The 20,049-nt window shown below is 44.4% G+C and overlaps 2 protein-coding genes across 9 annotated transcripts in view; one reads left to right on the top strand and one right to left on the bottom strand.

Annotated features, from left to right (window-relative positions):
• The window catches only part of CTNND1 (catenin delta 1), a 47,523-nt gene extending 40,920 nt beyond the window's left edge, over positions 1-6,603 (bottom strand). For 2 of the 8 annotated variants that reach the window (XM_039244999.1, XM_039245001.1), the window contains exon 1: positions 6,375-6,603. The gene's annotated coding sequence lies outside the window, so the exon portion shown is untranslated. Of the gene's footprint in view, positions 1-5,342; positions 5,411-6,255; positions 6,275-6,374 lie in introns of those variants that run through there. The other 6 variants (XM_039244998.1, XM_039245000.1, XM_039245002.1 and 3 more) reach the window with 5 other exon arrangements.
• Positions 6,604-14,818: 8,215 nt separating this feature from the next.
• On the top strand, positions 14,819-19,914 carry BTBD18 (BTB domain containing 18). The gene is made up of 2 exons (XM_039245029.1): positions 14,819-14,942; positions 17,839-19,914. The coding sequence occupies exons 1-2, from the start codon at positions 14,819-14,821 to the stop codon at positions 19,899-19,901; spliced, it is 2,187 nt and encodes a 728-aa protein (XP_039100960.1). The 3' UTR covers positions 19,902-19,914.
• Positions 19,915-20,049: the final 135 nt, after the last annotated feature.

Below are 20,049 nucleotides of genomic sequence, written 5' to 3'. Positions count from 1 at the left end.
AGAAGCATACTTCTCACAGGATGCATTAATGAACTCAAAATTTCTACACACTCCAGTTTCACCAATGTCCATAAACAGGGGTTGAAAATAGAGCATGATGTTTCCTGAACATAAAAAGAGGGGAATTTATATCAAGAAAAGAGATAGTAAAAGCCTGCCCTCATTTCTATGTAGTTTCCTATACAACCATTCATAGCTGAGTATTATCCTACAAAATCCTGGTTGGACAAGACTTCAAGGTAAAGAATCTGGTCCAAAGTCAAAAATAATAAACCCGACAAAGCTCTTCCAGTTCATTCTCTGCAAAATTAAAGACAGTTTACCCTTGGATGCTAGAATTCTACCTCTTATAGGTAGAAAAGACAGGAGAAACTTTATGTCTTCTTTTCCCCTAATGTTTCCAAGTCTCTGAAAAAATTATCATAAGATAGTCAAGCTTTGCCACATGTTTCTCTTCTCCCACTAATGCCTCGCTTTACTTTATTAAAAGTTATCCATCCCTGGGGTGCTTGGGTGGCTCAGTTGGTTAAGTGTCTGACTTCGGCTCAGGTCATGATCTCACAGTTTGTGGGTTCGAGCTCCGCACCGGGCTCTAGGCTGACAGCTCAGAGCCTGGAGCCTGTTTCAGATTCTGTGTCTCCCTCTCTCTCTGCTCATGCTGTCTCTCTCTCACAGAAATAAATAAAAAACATTTAAAAAAAATTTTTTTAAGTTATCCATCCCTACATTTTGGACAACCCTGCCCATATAACTCTTCAAAGTTGTCTATTAGACACTTTTTTTTCCCATTAAAAAGGTTAGCTTGGGGTGCCTGGCTGGCTCAGTCAGTAGAGCATGCGAGATACCAGAGTGTAGAGATTACTTAAAAATAATATCTTTAAAAAAAAAAGTTAGTTTACTCATCCAGGTAGCCCATTTATTCCGTTAGAGAAACGTCCATACCATATAGAGTGCCAGGTTTTAAGAGACTTAAAGGGTATTTAGTCCAAAAGACAAATGATGTTTGAATTCATCTAAAGCATCCATTCTAATAGGAAAAACTTACAAGGCATTACCATGAGCTGAGCACCATTCTATGAATTTTACATATATTAAATCACATAAGCATCACAACAATCCTATGAGACAGATTATGTTATTGTTCTCATTTTACCGATGGAGCCGAAGGCATAGAGCGATCAAACAATCTACCCACGATCAGCGGCAGAGCAAGAGTGAACTTGGGTAGTCCAGCCCAGGGATCCATGCTCTGAGCCACTATGCTACGCTGCCTTGTCTCTCCATATCTGTGGAACTCTCAGACTGGAAATTTCCTGTTCAGTCCATATTTCAATCAAAAAACACAGAAAAAGGAAACATTTGTGGCAAAAGGTTAACTATGGGTGTCTAGGTGACTAAGGGTATGCAGGAGTTATTGTGCTATTCTTGCAACTTTCCTAAGTTTGAAATTTTTTCAAAATTAAAAGTTGAGGGACACCTGGGTATCTCAGTCAGTTAAGCATCCAGCTCTTGGTTTCAGCTCAGGTCATGATCTCACGTTTCGGGAGTTCGAGCCCCGCATCAGACTCCGTGCTGACAGTGCAGAACCTGCTTGGGATTCTCTCTCTTCCTCTCTCTGCCCCTCCCCTGCTTGTTCTCTCTGTCTCTCTCTCAAAAATAAATAAACTTAGGGGCACTTGGGTGGCTCAGTTGGTTAAGCGTCCGACTTCAGCTACGGTCATGACCTCACAGCTTGTGAGTTCGAGCCCCACGTCAGGCTCTGTACTAACAGCTCAGAGCCTGGAACCTGCTTCGGATTCTGTGTCTCCCTCTCTCTCTCTGCCCCCTCCCCTGCTCATGCTCTGTCTCTCCTGTCTCAAAAATAAATAACATTTAAAAACAATTTTTTTAAGTAAACTTAAAATTTTTAAAAAATTAAAAGTTCAAAGTTGCTTTCCTCATCATATAATGGAACATAGTTTGCAAAAGTGATGACCAAATTAACCCAACGGCTAGCAAAGAATGCTTTAAGAAAGCTCTGGATCTTTATATTGTCCCCACTAAATGCCTGATCTAAATTGCCCACACCACTCCAGTCAGACTGAAGGACTCACTGGAGAGGAAGTGGCCTAAAAATGGGGAACACCGTCGCTGAACCACAACAGTAACTGTGGGTTCCATTCTCAATGCTTAATATTTAATAACCAATGACATTCAATTCCAAATAGAATGGGAGTGCGGACATTTACTCCCAAAACTGCACTATATAATACAACCAAATACAAATCAATCCAGACCCTTATTTAACCCCTCGTTAGTTCTAACCAGAATATCAGTTCTTCCCTCCTTACTGTATCCAGGCTGTATCGATGCTCTCTACTGGAAACCTTGCAGGCAACTGCATTTTAGGCAGAGCAACCCCTATGTTAGCCTTTCATGGCATTTTAATCCTTGTGCAATGGGAGAGAACATGAAATCACATACTGATAACCTAGGAATCATTCCTTTAGGCAGTTTCCTGTTACTATTGTTCTACATTACCCATGAAAATGAATTTAGGTTCTTAAATTCATACTTCCCAATACACTTGGTGAACGAAATCTGAAGTTTCGTAGCAGAAGCACTGACAAAAAAAATTAATGATATCCAAATGTACTTTCTTTGGAACACTGATGTTCAAAACTATCGTCCCAAGCTTCTCGAGTTTTCATTAACTAGTATAAAAACCACTCGCTTCTAACATGTTGGAAAGCAGTACTTCCCTGCTGCTGCCCTAGTCATTTCCAGGTGAGCAGCTCCTCTCCCCTAGACAGTGGCTATATTTAAGGTTTCAGTGGTTGAAGTTAATAGCCGCCTAGATTATGAAATATGATGACCCTTACTTTTTATACTACCCTTTTGACAACTCGCCCAGAAAAGAGGGTGTTTTTTTTAAATCAAAATGTTAAATCTTCGATGATTTCCAGAAACCTCACTTAAAAATGAGAGGTAGGAAATGTGTAAAAGGTTGAAACTACAGACTACAGCAGAAGTTTCTAAATTACACTGATTTTGTTAATCCAGGTTGTACTGCTTCCCACCTCGACTTCCTTTCACTTTTCCCCACAAAGTCCCTCGGGGATTCCCATCAAATGCCTTATTTAACCAAGACTTATTGACACCTTGGTATATACCTGACACTAAGACAGCAGCTAAGAGGACATAGAAGACAGCCTCACGGTCTAGAAGGAAAGGCAAAAAGAAGTAGACAACTTTAACACAATGTGATAAACGTTATTTGAGCTACTGTTACAAGCCTCTCCCTGCAAGTTGCCAATATCATTTCAAACCACACGCCTGTAAATTCTCTAGAAGAAGAAATTTCACTGATAATCAAAGTTGGAGGCATTTCCGGTCAGTTTAAGAAATTAGGATAGCGAGGGTAAGCATGTGGGAAGATCCCAGTCTTAAAGACTGAGAGGCTATCCATTCTAGTATACTCAGGTCTCTGTGGGATTTACGGAAAATGGATTTTTTACATATATTAACCCAACATGCAGGGGGTTGGGATTCTAGGGGGGGGGGGGGGGGGGGGGGGGGGGGGGGGGGCTGGCACTCTGCAAAATTAAACACTCCTGCCTCTAGCAAGGGCTCATTTTAGTTCTGGCTCTTGTTTCCATTCTCTCTGGAGAATGGTAGTATATTAGTGGCTAGGTCCATGGACTTTGTAGTTAGTCAGAGGAGGGTTTAATTCTGGCCTTGGCCACTTACGGGCAGTGAGATTTTCAGCAAACCTCAGCTTCTCCGAGGCTCATAGTCCTTAAACAACAACAACAACAACAACAACAACAACAACAAAAACAGTTGTGGAAAAATAAGTAAATGGTTTATGCAAAATGCTCAGCATGCAGTATAAAACAACGAGAGGGTGGGGAGAGAGGGCTGGAAGTGGACCATGAGGCACTAAAATAGAAAGCAATAAATTATACAGAGCTAATCATTTTGTTATTCCAATTGAATAGTGACCTGTGCTTAATTTATTTGCATCCGTCCTGTCTCACCCATCCCGGGAGAGCAACTACCTCATAAACCTAAGGCTGAATTGCAATTAATCCGAGCTTTTTTTAGGAAAAAATCTACAATAGTCCCAATTTTTATACTGAGAGAACATATCCTAGCCCCGTGACTCCCTGTAATTTGGAGCCCTAAGAAAGGCAGCAGAACTCTAACCACCCAAAAGAGACACCCACCTGGAACACACAGACCGTACCTTACTCGTATAACAAAGAAACCAACAGTATATAGGAGTCAAACACAAAAAGAAAAATCTGCACAACTCATACTTACTCGTCTTTTTTTTATCCCAAACCAAAACGAGGAGCAAGACAAAAAAAATCAGAGATTTACTAGTTTGCACCCCTTGTATTTCCTGAAAGAACTGGCAGAGGTGAGGAAAAAGACAAATGTTCCATCTTATCAACCAGAAGGCTCTATAGTACACACCAGTCAAAACAAAGCCTCAGTGGTGGAAATAGTCCTGGACGCTAGTTACTAGGATGCTCACTGCAGCTACACAAAGCCCAGTATTTAAAGCTGGACCCAAACCACCACCACTCAGTCATCCAGAACCTATTTTCAAACTGCCTTTGTACTCCTTCTTCGGATTCCCTCATCCCTCCCCCTAAAGGTTGGGTGCGAAACCGACACTGTGGCAGCAACATGACCAACCCTCCAAAGATCCACCAAGAAACCTCCCCTAGGCTGGAGTCAAGGCAGAGAAAACGTTTAATATTTTCCAAATTTTCCCTCGAACAAGAACTAGAGCCGAACAGACTGCACATATTATCTTTTTTCTTTGTAATGGCACTTGCTAGAATTATGAGATCCAGACATCAAAATCTGACTGTAGCCCTCGCATAGATTAGATTTAAAAAGGAACAAAGTTGTTTCCTCTGAAGCCACAACCTCACCAGGATGAAATCATCTTTCAAGAAATACTCCCATTCTGGAAAAGAAATTCAAGGAAGTGTTGTCTAAAGGATGGGAGGAGTGCACAAAATCAGGGAGTTATTAAAGCCACGTACCCGTTTAAAGCTAAAGGCCAGCTTATCTATTAAGGCCCATCTTGTTACAATCAGGGCAGTATCTATTCCAGCTCTCATTTTCAGACCGATGCGCATTTTCAAAGAGAGAAAGGAGAGAACACTCAGTTTCCAGCTCCTGATGAGTTGGCTATATAATTATCCAGAAACAGTATTTTTGCAAGGATGTATTTGCAGAAAAGAAGAAACGAGTGTTAAGATTAAATACATGAAGGCAGTCACGGGCCTTCGGCTCTTACCGATCTGTGATTTCACGGCAAATTAACCAAACCAAAAACTCACCTCCAAAAAACAACTTTCAGTTTGGTGAAAAAGGGAGAATTCTTGTTGTACTTTCTCAAATGCATTCTCAACACTGACGTCTGCGTTCAGTGTTTTCTCTTAACTTCACCTTATCTGATCCACGACCCTTTCAGAGGCCACAAAGCTGGAAATATCTCCAGGTGTGTTGCCACTTTATTCACGGGAACTTAAAAAGCATGATTAGAATTTCCTTAGCCCTTTAAGCACAGAAACCCAACGTTACGGTACTTGCAGGCTGAACGTGTAACCCCTCTACAAATCTTTGCCATCAAAGGTAGCCGTAGGGAGAAAGAAATGGCAATTTGGTTAACATGGATCCATTTGTTTTCTTTTATAAAGCAAAGTAGCGAGGCTATGGCTCGCTGGAGAATGAGGCTCCCACCCACCGCACCTGGAAAAGTAAAAGAGGGATCCACCCAGGAACAGCAAGGCTGAAACTGATCTGGGCCGTTCAAACTCTCTGGGGGAAAACCACCACCATTTAAGCTGCAAAGCTCCCTGCAACTTTCCACTTCCACAAACCTAATGATAAAAGGGGGGGAAAAGTTTTGAGATATATGCAGAACCATCTGTATAAGTAGCTTCCGACCCGGACAAATTCCTTTCCCAACCCACACGCGACATGCCAAAAACCCGAACTTTGGGTTTGGGCTCTGAAAACAGAAGTTTGTTAGCTTAACACCAGGGGAAAAAAAACCATAAAATCAAAGAACACCCAGAAATGTAAATGTCCATGGAAATGTAAATTTGCTCTCACCCCTCTGGATCTACTCGTCTCCCTATATTAGACAGAGCTGGAAGTTTGTTTCTGGGTCTTGAATATTTTAAGTATAATAAAATACCAAAATCCCCCCAAAGTAGGAAGAAAAAATAACAATTGCTTAAAAGTCACCCGTCAGCACCGCAGAGTCTCCCGTTTTTAACTTCGCTCTGGTTACCGAAAGACAATCATTCCACTTGGCTTATCCTCCTTCACCCGGCTGTACACACGGTTTTTAAAAAGGCACACACCTCAGAGGTGGACTTCTAAAACCCAGTCCTTTAAGAAAGAAACCCAAGGCTTCGTCAATGTGCTGAGAAAGACAGATCCAGCAGGGTAGTTGGTTTTTCGCCACTTCTTCCTCCTTTCAGGATCAGGATCTTTCCTGCTCTTCTTTCTCTCTCTCTCTCCCTCTCTCTCTTTTTTTTTTTTCCTCGCAGATCCAACACCTAAAATGGAAGTTGCACCCAGCCAAAGGCTAGGGAGCCTGGGTGGTGACAAACTGATCTGGCAGCCCTACCCCCTCGCTTTCCTCAGTGATGTCAGCCCCTGAGAACTTCCAATAGGAGCCAGGCATAAATCAGGGAGCTGATGTTATCCAATAGGAAACTTTATTATAGGAAATTAAAAAAATAAAAAAGGCGAGAGAGAGGAGGAGAGAGAGACAGGGGGAAGTTTTATATATATATTTATATTTAAAGTGGAGACGACCCAGTCTCTGAGGAGTGACTGCAGAGCTCCGGCCGGCCGAAGGAACCGGGCTCCCGAGGACCGCACGGCACGCCTAGGCTCCCGCTCGCCGATGGTGGGGTTCTTGCTTCCTCTCCCTTCCTTCCCGGGTAGGGAAGTAGGAGAAGAGCTGATCTGATTTGCCTGCTGCTGTTTGGTTTGTTGCTTTCAACCCCCAAGCATTTCCCCCAAAAGAAGACAGGAAGGGAAGGAAAGAAAAATCCTGGTAACAGGACCGCTATGTATTGACTGGGCTGGGAGGGAAGAGCCGAGGTAAACTTCCCATTTCAGTGTTTTGGCTTAACTGCGTTATAGCTAATGAGAAATAAATAAATAAATGCCTGGAATTGTTAACAGTTTTTAGTGTCTGTGCTTTCGACTAGAAGGAGGCTGTATCCGCTGGGCTGTTGAAGAAAATCACTGTCTTCCCGTTTGTCCCCAAATCAAAATGATGTGTGTTTGAAGGGGAGAATAAGTGGAATTCAGTAAGCAAGTAATATATTTAGAGGAGATAACAGCATGTGTAAGAAAAACTAAATTTCACTTTAAGAAAATTCGATTTCTTTGTGCACTACAAGCTTACCATGATCTAGTTCATACATTCTCTTTGTACATTTATCCCACATAAAGGATTATACAGGTATTCTTTTTCTGAGTTACAAGTGATCCTTAATATGTTCTTACACTGTAAGCCATGAAGGACAGACGTCGGATTTTTCTTTTTTTTTTTTTTACATGCTTGACAAAGACTAGTACTTTATGGTCATTTGGTGATTACTAAAGAAAAATGATAACGATGAATTGAAATTTTCCTTTTTTATTCTTACTGAAAAATCTACCTGTAGACTGCTGCCAAATGAATCTTCATAAAGTTTTCATAATCTAGAATAATGGTTAAGAGCATAGGTTCTGTAGTCAGACTGCCTGGCTTCAAACCTTCCTGCTCTGCAAGCACACTTAAGTAAATGTATTACTATGTGACCTTGAACAAATTATATAATCTCTCTGAGCCTCTCTTTCCTTAACTATAAAGTGAAGATCATAACTATATCTCTCACAGGACTGTTGTGAGAATTAAAATACACGTAAAGTTCTTAGAACAGCATACAGCATGTAATATGAACTCACTACGAATGAGTTGTTATTACCAGCATCTACCCTGCTCCAAAACCTTCAGTGGCTTACCATCGCCTGATAATAGCAAACAACGACAGAGCATCTATCATGTGAAAGGCACTTTGTGCTCATTATCTCTAACTTCTAAAACACCACCATGGAGATAGTATTACCACCATTTCACAAATGAGGAAATCAAGGTTCAGCAAGGTGAAGAAACTTGCCTGAGTTGGTCTGGCTAAGAAGTGATTCCCTCATTGATCCAACTCCAAAGCCCATGCTCTTTCCATCACCTTATGGTCAGGAAAAAAGCCAAGTCCTCATCTGCTTTCAAGGTACCACATTAACTCACTCAGTACATTAAAGTCACCCTTACTAACCACAATCTGACCTTTCCTTATCTATCTAAACTGGAATTCCACTCCTCCTCAGCATGAACGTGCCCTTCTAATCAGGCTGATCTAGTCATTATCCACCACCCCCACCCCCCGCATATTCAGTCTACAGTCTCACAGACCCTCATATCTGGTCTAAAATGACCAAAAAAGGACTTCTCTCAGAAGGGCTGGAAGACCAAACAGGCATCACAGCGCTTGTTTGATGGGCTTTAAACAAACTAAACTAGATTGGGAAATTAATACATTAAACAGAGACAGGCACAAACTTTAACCCTCATTATCTAGGAACCTTCTCTTATTATCTTATCACATCTTCTACCTCTACTTTCCATCTAGTATTCCTGGTCCTCCACAGCAAGTTCAAAAGCCAAAGACAACTGCCAACGGAAAACAACCAGAACAAGAAATGTTCGTTGATTCATTGATTCCTAGATCAGAGCTATATTCTAGAATATTCTATGATTTTCTAGAGATGGGTTGGTCTTGTTTCCTTCAATTCATCACTAAAAATTTGCAAGTATTTTGCCTTCCTTTAGTGGGTGTGTTTTCCTGTCTCCCTCACCACAAGATGAGCTCCATGAAGACATGAATGGTATCTTTCTAGTTCATGATGTATCCCCAGAGCTCAGCCTAATGTCTCATATTTAGCAACAGGTAAGTGAGTGAATGGAGTCTCTTGGCTTACTAGTTATGCAATCCTGGGCAAGTCATTTTTATATTAATGAATTTGTAGATAACATTAAAAATAAAGTTATATACAAACCAAAAAAGATAACCCGGGATGCCTGAGTGGCTCAGTCAGTAAAGCATGAGACTCTTGATCTCAGGATCATGAGTTCAAGCCCATGTTCGGCAGAGAGCCTACTTAAAAAAAAAAAAAAGATAATTCAGTGATGAAAAAGTTAAAATTTAAATTTATCTGAAATAGCCGTCTCCAAATAAAGCATCACAAGGATTAATACTCACTGAGGGATAAACTCTTTACACCCAGGCTACCAAAAAAAGGTGAGTTCCACTTGGGTTATTCTGAGTACCTACTGTGAGCCAGGTACTCTTCTAGATGTCAATGATAATGAGTAGACCAGTTCCTTGCTCTCAGAAAGCTTACATTCTAACGGAGAGAGAGAGAGAGAGATTAGTAAATGTCAGATGGAATACTACACAGAGGTTTAAAACAAACTGATAGGGGCACCTGGGTGGCTCAGTCGGTTAAGTGTCCGACTTCAGCTAAGGTCATGATCTTGCAGTCCATGAATTCAGGCCCTGTGACCGACTCTGGGCTGACAGCTCAGAGCCTGGAGCCTGCTTCAGATTCTGTCTCCCTCTCTTTCTGCTCCTCCCCCACTCATGCTCTGTCTCTGTTTCTCAAAAATGAATGTTAAAAAATTATTTTTAAAAACCAGTCGGATAATAATAATAATGACTTGTGGCTTATTCTACACTGAATGTCAGGGACAAACTCTTTGGAGAGTTTGACATTTCAGTTAAAATCTTTTAAGTTGAAATCTGAATGGGAAGAAGCAGCCAACCATGAAAACATATGAGCACTGGTAAGACTAATGCCAAACCTCTCAAGTGTGAGGCTGAAACACACTGAATCCAGCAGAGTGTCAGAATGAGGAGGGAATGATAGGAATATGGAAGATTCTACAGGTTATTTAGAGAAAGGAGCTTTGATTTCATTCTTTGTTTAAAATGTTTGTTTATTTATTTAGAAAGAGAAAGTGCTCCCGCACATGAGTGGGGGAGGGGCAGAAAGGAGGGTGAGAATCCCACACTGCCATTGCAGAGCCCAACATGGGGCTCCATCTCACAAACCATGAGATCAGGACCTGAGCCGAAATCAAGATTTGGATGCTTAACCGACTGAGCCACCCAGGTGCCCCTTGATTTTATTCCTAGGAAGAGGAAAGCCTCTGAGGGCTTTCAACAGCAGAATGACATGATCTAACTCAGGTTTTGAAGAGTTTATGTGTCCAATGGATTAAAGAGGGGGCAAGGGTGAAAGCAAGGAAATTAGTTTGAAGCTCAAGTTGCAGTAATAGAAAGCTGACCACAGTAGTAACAGTGAAAATGGAGAGAAGTCAATGGATCGAGGGTATGTTCAGAGATACATGGTTGTTTTTTATTTCAGAGGTTTTTCTTTCTTTTCTTTCTTTCGTTTGCTTGGTTTCTAATGCATGGAATATTACACTCAGGGCTCAGTTTCACAGCTCTCAAAGTTTAACTCCCCACTGCCCACAGCCATCAGTACTTACACACAAAGAAAAACAAGATACCATAAAATGCTGAAAGATTAGGGAAGAGCTAGGAAATAACATCATGTTTAGAAAAGAAATATTAAAAACACATAAAGTAGAAATATTAACTTAAGGGCTGAGTGCTGCGCTGTGCTGACTCTACTTCTAAAATAGACTAAAACTATAAATGCCAAGGAGAAGAAACCGGGAAAAAAAAAAAAAAAACCACGCCACTGGATGTCCGTACAAAAGAAGACAAAATATTTTTACTCCTCTCTACCCTCTGGTGGCTACATATTACCATCAAAAGTTTGTCATTTTTGAAGCCCTGGGTAGGATGGCCATTTATCATTCCCTTTAGAAATTCTGCTATCACGGGGCGCCTGGGTGGCTTAGTCGGTTGGGCGTCCGACTTTCGCTTAGGTCATGATCTCGCGGTTCGTGGGTTCGAGCCCCGCTTCGGGCTCTGTGCTGACTGCCTGCTCAAAGCCTGGAGCCTGTTTCAGAGTCTGTGACTCCCTCTCTCTCTGACCCTCCCCTGTTCACGCTGTCTCTCTCTCTCTCTCTCCTAGAAATAAATTAAAAGAAAAAATTCTGCTATCACAAGATTTAACTAAAATGGTGTTGGATGCAAAAAGAAGAAGAAACCAAGAAGGGAGTCCTCTCTGCTGCTTGAAAATTAATCCACTCCTAATAACAATTCATGAGACGATATAATATTTATATTTTTTGTACAACCTTGCAGGATCACCTCTACTGGTACTTCACCCACCTACTCAAGTCGATTCCACAGTAACAGATGCCTAAGCAAGCACTGTTCTGCCTTGTCTTTTTTTTTTTTTTTTTTTGCTTGCTTGTGTCCTCCTTCTAAGTTTGATGTCCTTTCACAAACTGCTTCCTCTTCAAAATGTAACTGCAACCCAAAACGTCTTCTGTGCCTTGATCTTTTTTCCATCTCAAGAGCAAAGGTCTCAAACCACAATATTACCTGACTTGGAAATGCACCCTGCCCTCCATATTTGTCAACCTTCTCAAAATCTATTTTTTAAAAAAAAGAAAGAACATTTTTTTTTTACAAGGATAGGTGACATGCTCCCCAAATCCTTTTTGAGACGATGTTAGGTACCCGTAAGCCGTATTTGAGGGAACCGTACCACTTACTAACCTCCCTGAACTGTTCCTTTGCAGGTTCCCTGTCTCTTAGGCATCTTCACGTTTGGCCTCCAGTTGGTCTCCATGGAGGCTGCTACATTTTAATTCACCGCACTCCATCGGCTTTGGAATTGGCCATCCTCATCTACAGCAGGACATCGAGGGGCATCGAATCGAAGCCAGGCCCCAGGTCCTAACACACACACACACACACACACACACACACACACACACACACGGGGAAGAACCACTGCCCAGCTGTATGACCCCGGCTGGCATTCTCTCTAAGTGTTTAATCTTGCAATCACTTAATTTGTTACATCATCCCTGGAAACAGCTGTTGCCAGCCAAGAGGTGCGCCAAATAAATCATCCCTGAACGGGTGTTGCAGGCGCGTCCACACCGGAAGTTCTGCAAGCCCGGTGGTCCCACCAGTTTTAGGGTGGAGGAGGATCTGGGAAAAACCAGATTTCAGACACTAGCCCAACAGCCTTGTTCCCGAGCATCCCTGGCCTAAAGAGCTACCAAGATTAGAGAGATCTGATCTAGGTGCAAGGGGAGCCATCCAGAGGCCTTCTGCTCCGAGAAGCCTTCCTCAGTGGGACCAGGGCCACTTGCAAGTGTATTCAAAGGGAAGACGGAGGTGTCCTTCACCCACCTAGGAGCCTGCCCTACTGGGGAGTCCTGACCCTCTCTTCCCTGTGATCCCGTCGGGTGCCGTGGGACAAGCCGGCCTCCCGAGCGGGCCTTCTAGCCTACCTCTCGCCGCCCGACCATCTTGACTCTGCCCTCAAGTCCCTCGAGACTTAGCCTCCCGCCCAAAGCGCTCCTCTCGCTGTGATTGGCCGCCCGAAGAACCTTCGGCCAATGGGGATGACGTATTCAGGCAGACGTCGGCCCGAGGGCTGGGGGAGGAGGAAGGACGTCGGGCCCAGCGACGCGCCGTGCGCGAGGACCCCAGCGCGAGGTGTGTGGCGCTGGCCGCGTGGCCTCAGGCCCTGGCTGTCACCTGCATGAGGGTGCCGGGCCCGCAGCCCGCAGCGGTACGAGGGCACCAAGGAGTGGCTGCAAAGCCCGTGTGGCCGGAGGTGGTGGCGAGGGTGAACCCTGAATTCGGGCCTCCGGGATCCCCACGCTCCATTCCCAGAAACCTTAGCGCCGAGAGGTCTCTCTTCAAAGGAGTTGGGCCGGGGGCGCCCTGAGCGTGAGGGGCGCCCCGCATTGCAGGGCCTTCCCTGAACCTCGATTCCTTGCTTCTGGACGGGAAGCGGAACCCCCAGGCCGTTGGCCCACCTTTTGCTGCTTTGCTAACCTTCCCCGCGCGACGCTGGACAGAGGACCCTAACGCCAAGAGCAACTTCTGCAGAGCTGTTCCAGGTTGGGTCTGGGGTCAAAGCCGGGTGCCTGGTGGGTCGGGAAGCTTCCCCAGAGCCTATGTTGGGGACCTTGCAAGAGCTGCCATCCATCCTCTCCGCCCATCCCCCTCTGGCTGAAATTAGCATTGAGCCTATCCCTTCTGAATTAACCTTTCCACTCTCTTCTTTCCTGATAGTTTGACGGGAACCGTTTAGAGCCATCGGTGCCACCCGATAGAAAGCTGCATGCCAGGAAAGGAATGCCAGCTGTGCAGTGAGTGTGGGGGTTTTTCAGTGCAAAAAGCTGGAAATGGAGTAAGCCTGAAGTCAGAAGATCCAGCTTGTTTCGGGAAGGGTAGAATGCTTAATTATCCTTGCTCCGTGGTTAGCCGGGTGATTAACCAGACTGACAAATTGAAAGGCCAAATTCTTTGCCAGTTTCCAGGCTGCATGAGGCTCACTTTGGTCAAGAACATCCAAAGCAAGGGTAGCAACGTCCTTCTTTCTTTCTGTAAGAGACTTTCCCAGAGAGCCCAGCACTTGCTTTTCTTTACTGTGCACCCTCTGCTGGTTAGTGTGATAGAGTGAGCTCAAAGACAAGAAGGTGTGTACAACCTCCTAGAAGATTTTATGTTCGATATTGTTTCTTTAAAAGTGTTAAATTGAGGATTATACCATGGGGCTCAGAAGTGTGGTGCTTGGGAAGAATGGGTTGTCGGCACTGTTGGTGGTGAGTCTCAGTGGTAATGTGAATGCAGAAGATTTAAGCATAATGACAATAGCTACCTTTATTTTTTTTTAAGTTTGTTAATTTATTTTGAGAAAGAGAGAGCGTGAGGGAGGGGCAGAGAAAGTAGGGGAGAAAATCCCAAACAGGCTCTGCACTGTCGGCACAGAGCACAGAGCCCAATGTGGGTTCAGACTCACAAACCATGAGATCATGACCTGAGCCAAAATCAAGAGTCAGATGCTTTACCAACTGAGCCACCCAGGTGCCCCAACAATAGCTACTCTTTTGGAAGTAATAATTATGTGCCAGGCACTCACAGTACTAAGCAATTTTCCCTGCATTGACTCATTTAACCTTTAAAACAGCCCTACCAGGTAAGTACTATTATCATTACCATTTCATAGATGAGAAGAGTGAGACTCAGAAAAGTTAGGTCAGTTGCTTGAGATTATGCAGCTAGGCTAATAAATAACAGAGCTAAGATTCAACTCTGCACTTGTTTCTGATCTCCTACATGTAAGCACTATGAAATCCTTTCTTGAGATACCGTTGGCACAATTTCTGGGCTTATGGTAACTCAACACATGGCTATTGTCTCTCACTTTCAAGATTTCCCTATCATACGTTAAAAAAAAAAAAAGGGGGTGGTGGCGTCTGGGTGGCTCAGCCTGTTGGGCGGCCGACTTAGGCTCAGGTCATGATCTCACGGTTCGTGGGTTTGGGCCCTGCATCGGGCTCTGTGCTGACAGCTAGCTCAGAGCCTGGAGCCTGTTTTGGATTCTGCGTCTCCCTCTCTCTCTGACCCTCCCCTTCTCACATTGTCTCTCTCTCTCAGAAATAAATAAAAAATGTTTAAAAAAATTTCCCTATCATTTCAAAGACAAAAACAAATTAGGTACAACTATTCCTCTGAAATGTACTATCTCATCCACAGGAATCTGATCTGTGAAGACGTAGGTTTGTTAAGAGACCAACATGTGCTCTCCTGCCAGTTCTAAAATCCTGTATAGGAATCCCCGGCTGCTCCGGTTAGCTTTTGTGCAGCTCCATCACCAGCAACAGAGTGGTGTGTTCTGCGATGTCCTTCTGCAGGCAGAAGGTAAGAGACTAGTGGAGACTCACTTGAAAAGTCACTATAAGATACTCACAGTAGAATAAGATAAAAATGAGTTCAGGGCCAGGGAGTAGAGGACAAAACCAAGAAAATGTGTTATTATCACCTTTGAGTAGTATAAGTTGTTTGGGAAAGAGCTGTTTGTTTCCAGGACAGCTGATGTTTTCAAGAATGAATAGGAGACTATGCTCTTTTTCTCTTAAAAAGTGAAACTAATTACAAAGTTTAGTAAGCATAGAAATTCTGTAAAAGATGGATAATATATAAAAGGATGATTGTGACAGTGGAGTTCACATACAGCGCTTAGAACAGTGGTCTTAATGTATTTAGCACAATGTAAGTGTTAAATAATATCATTACATATTTTCCCATTTTCTTGTCAAGCTGCTGCTTAATTTTTCTCATCTTCAAATTGATGGGTTTTATTGTTTGTTGTTAGACCTAAAAATATAGTGTTAATTTCCACCCCTTCCCTTTCCATTTAGAATGTTCAGTCAGCATGAAGTAGAGCCTAGAGTCACATAATAGGCCCATGACTAGGAGTCAGAGTTAAAGTCTTAGTTTTGTTACTCAGTAACAAAGTGACAAATGGGCAAGTAAGTCCCACTCATCTGTCTGGAGCTGTTTCTTCATTTATAAAAAGGATTATTTTGACAACCAACATGGTGTAGCACTCTACGGTTTGCAGAGTAGTGTCTCATTTGGTTCTTATAACAGCCTTATGAGATAAAAGGTTATATGGTTCCAGTTCTACAGATAAGTGAATTGAGGCCTAGAGTTAAGCCTGTTGGTTCTCTTAGTAAGCACAGAATTGGGATTCATTCCTTGATTCAAAATAAAAAACACAATTGTCTGTTGGATGCTAGAACAGTGTGCTAGCTTGGGCGTACAGTATATACGAAAATAAAGTCCCTCTTTGTACAAAAATCACATAAAGGAGAGAGCTTCAGATAACCAGTGCATGCAAGTAACTGTGCTGTATAAGATAACAAATGGGAGTAAGTAAAGGCTGATGGAGGAGCACAAGAGAGGGGCACCTTCCTAGACTCGAGGAGGTTGGGGGACAGGGGTTAGGGAGATTTTCTTGGAGAAAATAACCCCTTCGCTGAGATCTAAAAGATCTCAAGTAGAAGGAAGTGAGGAAAGATTTTCCCAGGCACAGAGAACAGCATGTACAGAGATTTAGATGTGACCAAGGAATGGGTTTTTTTTTTGTTTTGTTTTGTTTTAATATTTTATTTATTTTTGAGAGAGAGAGAGAGATAGCATGAGCAGGGGAGGGTCAGAGAGAGAGGGAGACACAGAATCTGAAGCAGGCTCCAGGCTCTGAACTAGCTGTCAGCACAGAGCCTGATGCGGGGCTCGAACCCACGAACCGTGAGATCATGACCTGAGCTGAAGTTGGATGCTTAACCGACTGAGCCACCCAGGCGCCCCGTCCAAGGAATGGTTTTAAGAAGAAGGTCATGATCAGATACCTGCTTTAGAAATAACACTTGGCCTGCATGAGAAGAATTATTGGATTGTTGTTGAGCTCAGATAGGGAGCTATTTTAGAATCCAAGAGAAGGAATGGTGGCCTAAACTGAGGTATTGAGTATAGAAATGTCTGGTTTATAATCAGAAAGAATTTACAAAACTTGCTGCAGTTAAGGGCATAGGCTCTGTAGCCAAATTCCCTGGGTTCAAATCCTCTCCCTGTGACTTGCTATAACTGTGTAATTGTGTTGAGCATATTACTTAGCTATGCCACTGTTTACTCATCCATAAAAGCAGCTACTTCACAGGACTGCAGTGAAGATCAAATGAATGAATACTGGTAAAACCCTTACTTAGTATATTATATGGCATGCAATAAGGACTCAAAAAGTAGTTGCTTTTTTTAAAAAAAAAAAAATTAATGTTTGAGGGGTGCCTGGGTGGCTTAGGCAGTAGGGCATGTGACTCTTGATCCCAGGCTTTGAAGCTCAAGCCCCATGTTGGGAGTGGAGATTGCTACTACCATGTATCTATGTATCTATAGATAGAGATGTTTAAAGTAAATAAAAATGAAGTTAATATTTGATTAGATACAATGGGTAAAGGAGAACAAAGAGGACTTCTAGTTTTCAGGCTTGGGAGTTAAGTACATATGTATTTTGAAGTAGGAAACGGGAGGTTTTGGGGTCGGGGGATAGAGTTCACTTTCAAGAAAGGTTGATGCAGGCTGTGGCATGTTCACTGTCTTGGGAAAAGGGATCTAGGCAGAGGTAGGACCTGGGAGTCAGCAGCAAGCCTCTGGAAACTGAAGCCATGAGAGAGACTCACTGAGATGGCCAGGGACGTGCCTGTAAAGGTGGCTCAAGCCAGCTGCCTGGTAGGCAATGCCTAAGAGGTTAGGTGGGAAATGAACCCTGATTATATGCATCCAAAGCTCATATTCTTTCTGTTAGACCACAAGCAGCTTCTATAAAAAATTTTAAATTCTCATGAGTCAAAAATTTGATCCTCTCCTTTGTGTCAAGCAGAGGGTGTATCTTAGTGAACAAGATAGATATGGCCTCCGTCCTCATAGTTTCACTTTAGTGAAGGAGATGGACAGTTATAACAGCGGTAGCTAAGTGCTCTGATAGCTAGAGTATCTCTCTGTGCCCAGGAGCAGCTAACCTAGACTGAACGTGGGGTGGGGAGAGGCTTTCTGAAAGAAGTGATGTCTAAACTAGATTTTGAAGGATAAAAAGTTTGTTAGCTAGGTAATGTCCAGAAGGTTCCAGACAAACAGAAGGAAAAGACTTTTCTTTGCACTTCCATGGAAAGAAATTGAGAGGAGCAGCACATTTGGGCAGTAAAGACTTTATTTAGCCTGTGAACATGAGATAACAAGTGTTTGGATTTCCTTCCAGGCGAGGCAGTTCCAGCCCATTGCTGCATCCTGTCAGCCTGCAGCCCCTTCTTCACAGAGCGCCTAGAGCGGGAGAGGCCAGCTCAGGGTCGGAAGGTGGTGCTGGAGCTGGGGGGCTTAAAGATCAGGACACTCAGGAAGCTGGTGGACTTCTTGTATACCTCAGAGATGGAAGTATCTCGAGAAGAAGCCCAGGATGTGCTTTCTGCTGCTCGTCAGCTCCGTGTATCTGAGCTAGAATCCCTCCAGCTAGAGGGTGGGAAGTTGGTGAAGGCCCCCCAGGGCCGAAGACTGAACCGGGAGTGCTTACAACCTCCAAGTCCTGCACCAATCTCTGCCAGAGTGGTGGCATCCATCCGTCGTCCTCGGACTCCACTGCCTGTGACCCAGACAACTTGTCCTCTTGGGCTAGTGAGATTGAAGTCCTTGGGAAAGGAGGAGGGCCCCCTGGAGAAAAGCAACCAACAGAATGCAGAGAACTTGTCCGGCAATCTTACGCTCAAGAGGAAGGCCAGAGCTTGCCCAACTCCACAAGAAAAAAGCTCTTCACCATCAAGCCACAGTCAGGAACCTAAAGAGAGAAAAAGCGACTCTGCCCTTGCTCCTACAGCAGTTTTCCCACCTGGTATGTACCCCTCTGTGGACGAGCGACTGTTGCCCAGAAAGATCAGACTGAGTCGCTCTAAGCCATCTCCTGATGTCTGTACATCCAAGCCTTCCGGCATTGTAAGTGGACCCAGTTCCGTACCCACAGCCCCTGGCCGGCGCCTTTGGCGGCAGAAGAGTATAAATAAAGTACCAGAGGACAAGGAGAAACCAGGGAGAGCTAGTCCTCTACAAAGCACCCCAAGCCCATCTGGTCTTGAAGATACAGGTGGGAGCAAGAAGCGGAGCCCTGACGTCAGGACTCCGAACTCGGACTCTACAGAGGAGGGGCAGGTCGGAAGGGTGAAACTTCGGAAGATTGTCAATGGGACGTGCTGGGAGGTGGTACAAGAGCCTCCCCTCAAACACTCTCAAGAGAGCCCTCAGATCCTGGAACCTGGCTCAGAAGAGCCTGTAGGGACGCAGCCATCCTCAGTTAAGGAGCAGGAAACGTTATCTGCCAGAGTAGATCCGTGTCAGGACTCCCCTGTGTGCTCCAGGCTACAAGACATCCTGCTCTCTGCTGGCCGCTCGCCGGACCACCCAGTGGTGAAGTCTGAGTTTGGGTCCAGTCCAGAGCTGGTAGTGAAGGAGCCCGGGTTGGGTACCGACTGCAGGGAGCACTACGCGTTTGACACAGCTCTGCTGGGACAGCCGTGCGAGGCTGAGGAGTACCGCATCACAAGTGCTGCTGCCACCAGTGAGCTGGAGGAGATCTTGGACTTCATGCTCTGTGGCTCCGACATTGAGCCACCCATAGGGTCTCTGGAGAGTCCTGGAGCCGAGGGCTTCAGGACCCCTAGTTACCACCTGACAGAAACAGGAAAGACCTGGATTGAAGGGGAGGAATGGTGTCTGCCAGACATGGAACTCTGGCCCAGGGAGCTCACGGGATTTGAAAAGGAACCTACTGGCGAGAACAAAGAGCCAATTGAGCCCTTTAGCCCCCTTGTCAGGTCCTCTGAGAACAAAGAGCCAGATGAGTCCCTCAGCCCCCTTGTCATGCCCTCTGAGGTGAGTGAAGGGGAGGTACTTTCAGTAGGAGGCCCTTGGACTCCAGATCTGGAAATTACCAGTTCCCAGCCAGTGGATGATCAGAGAGAGAAGCTTCTGCACATTGACTCTCTCAACCTTCCCCAAAGGTCCTATGAGGATCTCTCACCCCCCTGTTCAAACTGGATGGACACTAGGCCGGAAGTGTCCCTAAGTATGGATGAGGTATTATGCCCTGCTCCAGAGGCAGGCAAGGAGGAACTTGGCAACTCCGAATTGTTGGACCCACTTCCTGCCAGCTCCGAAGAAGACGAGATTGATGTTGTGGACTGGACATCAGAGGGGAGGCTGGTGCCCATGGGTATTCCCTCTGTGTGGCCCGACCCTTCCTCAGAGTCAGACACAGAGGTGGACATACTAACGTAGAACAGGTAGCGCAGGTTAGGGACACTGGGAGGGTGGGAAATGCTGACTGGCAAAAGGTGTATGGGTAGAGGCTAGCGCATTCCCCGTCCCCTCAGCACGAGAGGCAGGGGTACTCCTAGGTCTCTACGGGTCCCTTCCTCACCTCCCC

This window comes from Hyaena hyaena, unplaced genomic scaffold, assembly GCF_003009895.1.
Source record: "Hyaena hyaena isolate Hyena2069 unplaced genomic scaffold, ASM300989v1 scaffold_252, whole genome shotgun sequence".
Taxonomy (NCBI): Eukaryota; Metazoa; Chordata; class Mammalia; order Carnivora; family Hyaenidae; genus Hyaena; species Hyaena hyaena.
This window is presented reverse-complemented; position numbering and strand designations above follow the sequence as displayed.

Bases quoted from the DNA above. Each gene is read 5' to 3' on its own strand.
- BTBD18 (XM_039245029.1), top strand. From the start codon at position 14,819: ATGTGCTCTCCTGCCAGTTCTAAAATCCTGTATAGGAATCCCCGGCTG. The intron at 14,943-17,838 runs GTAAGAGACTAG...ATTTCCTTCCAG, and splicing joins TGTCCTTCTGCAGGCAGAAG to GCGAGGCAGTTCCAGCCCAT.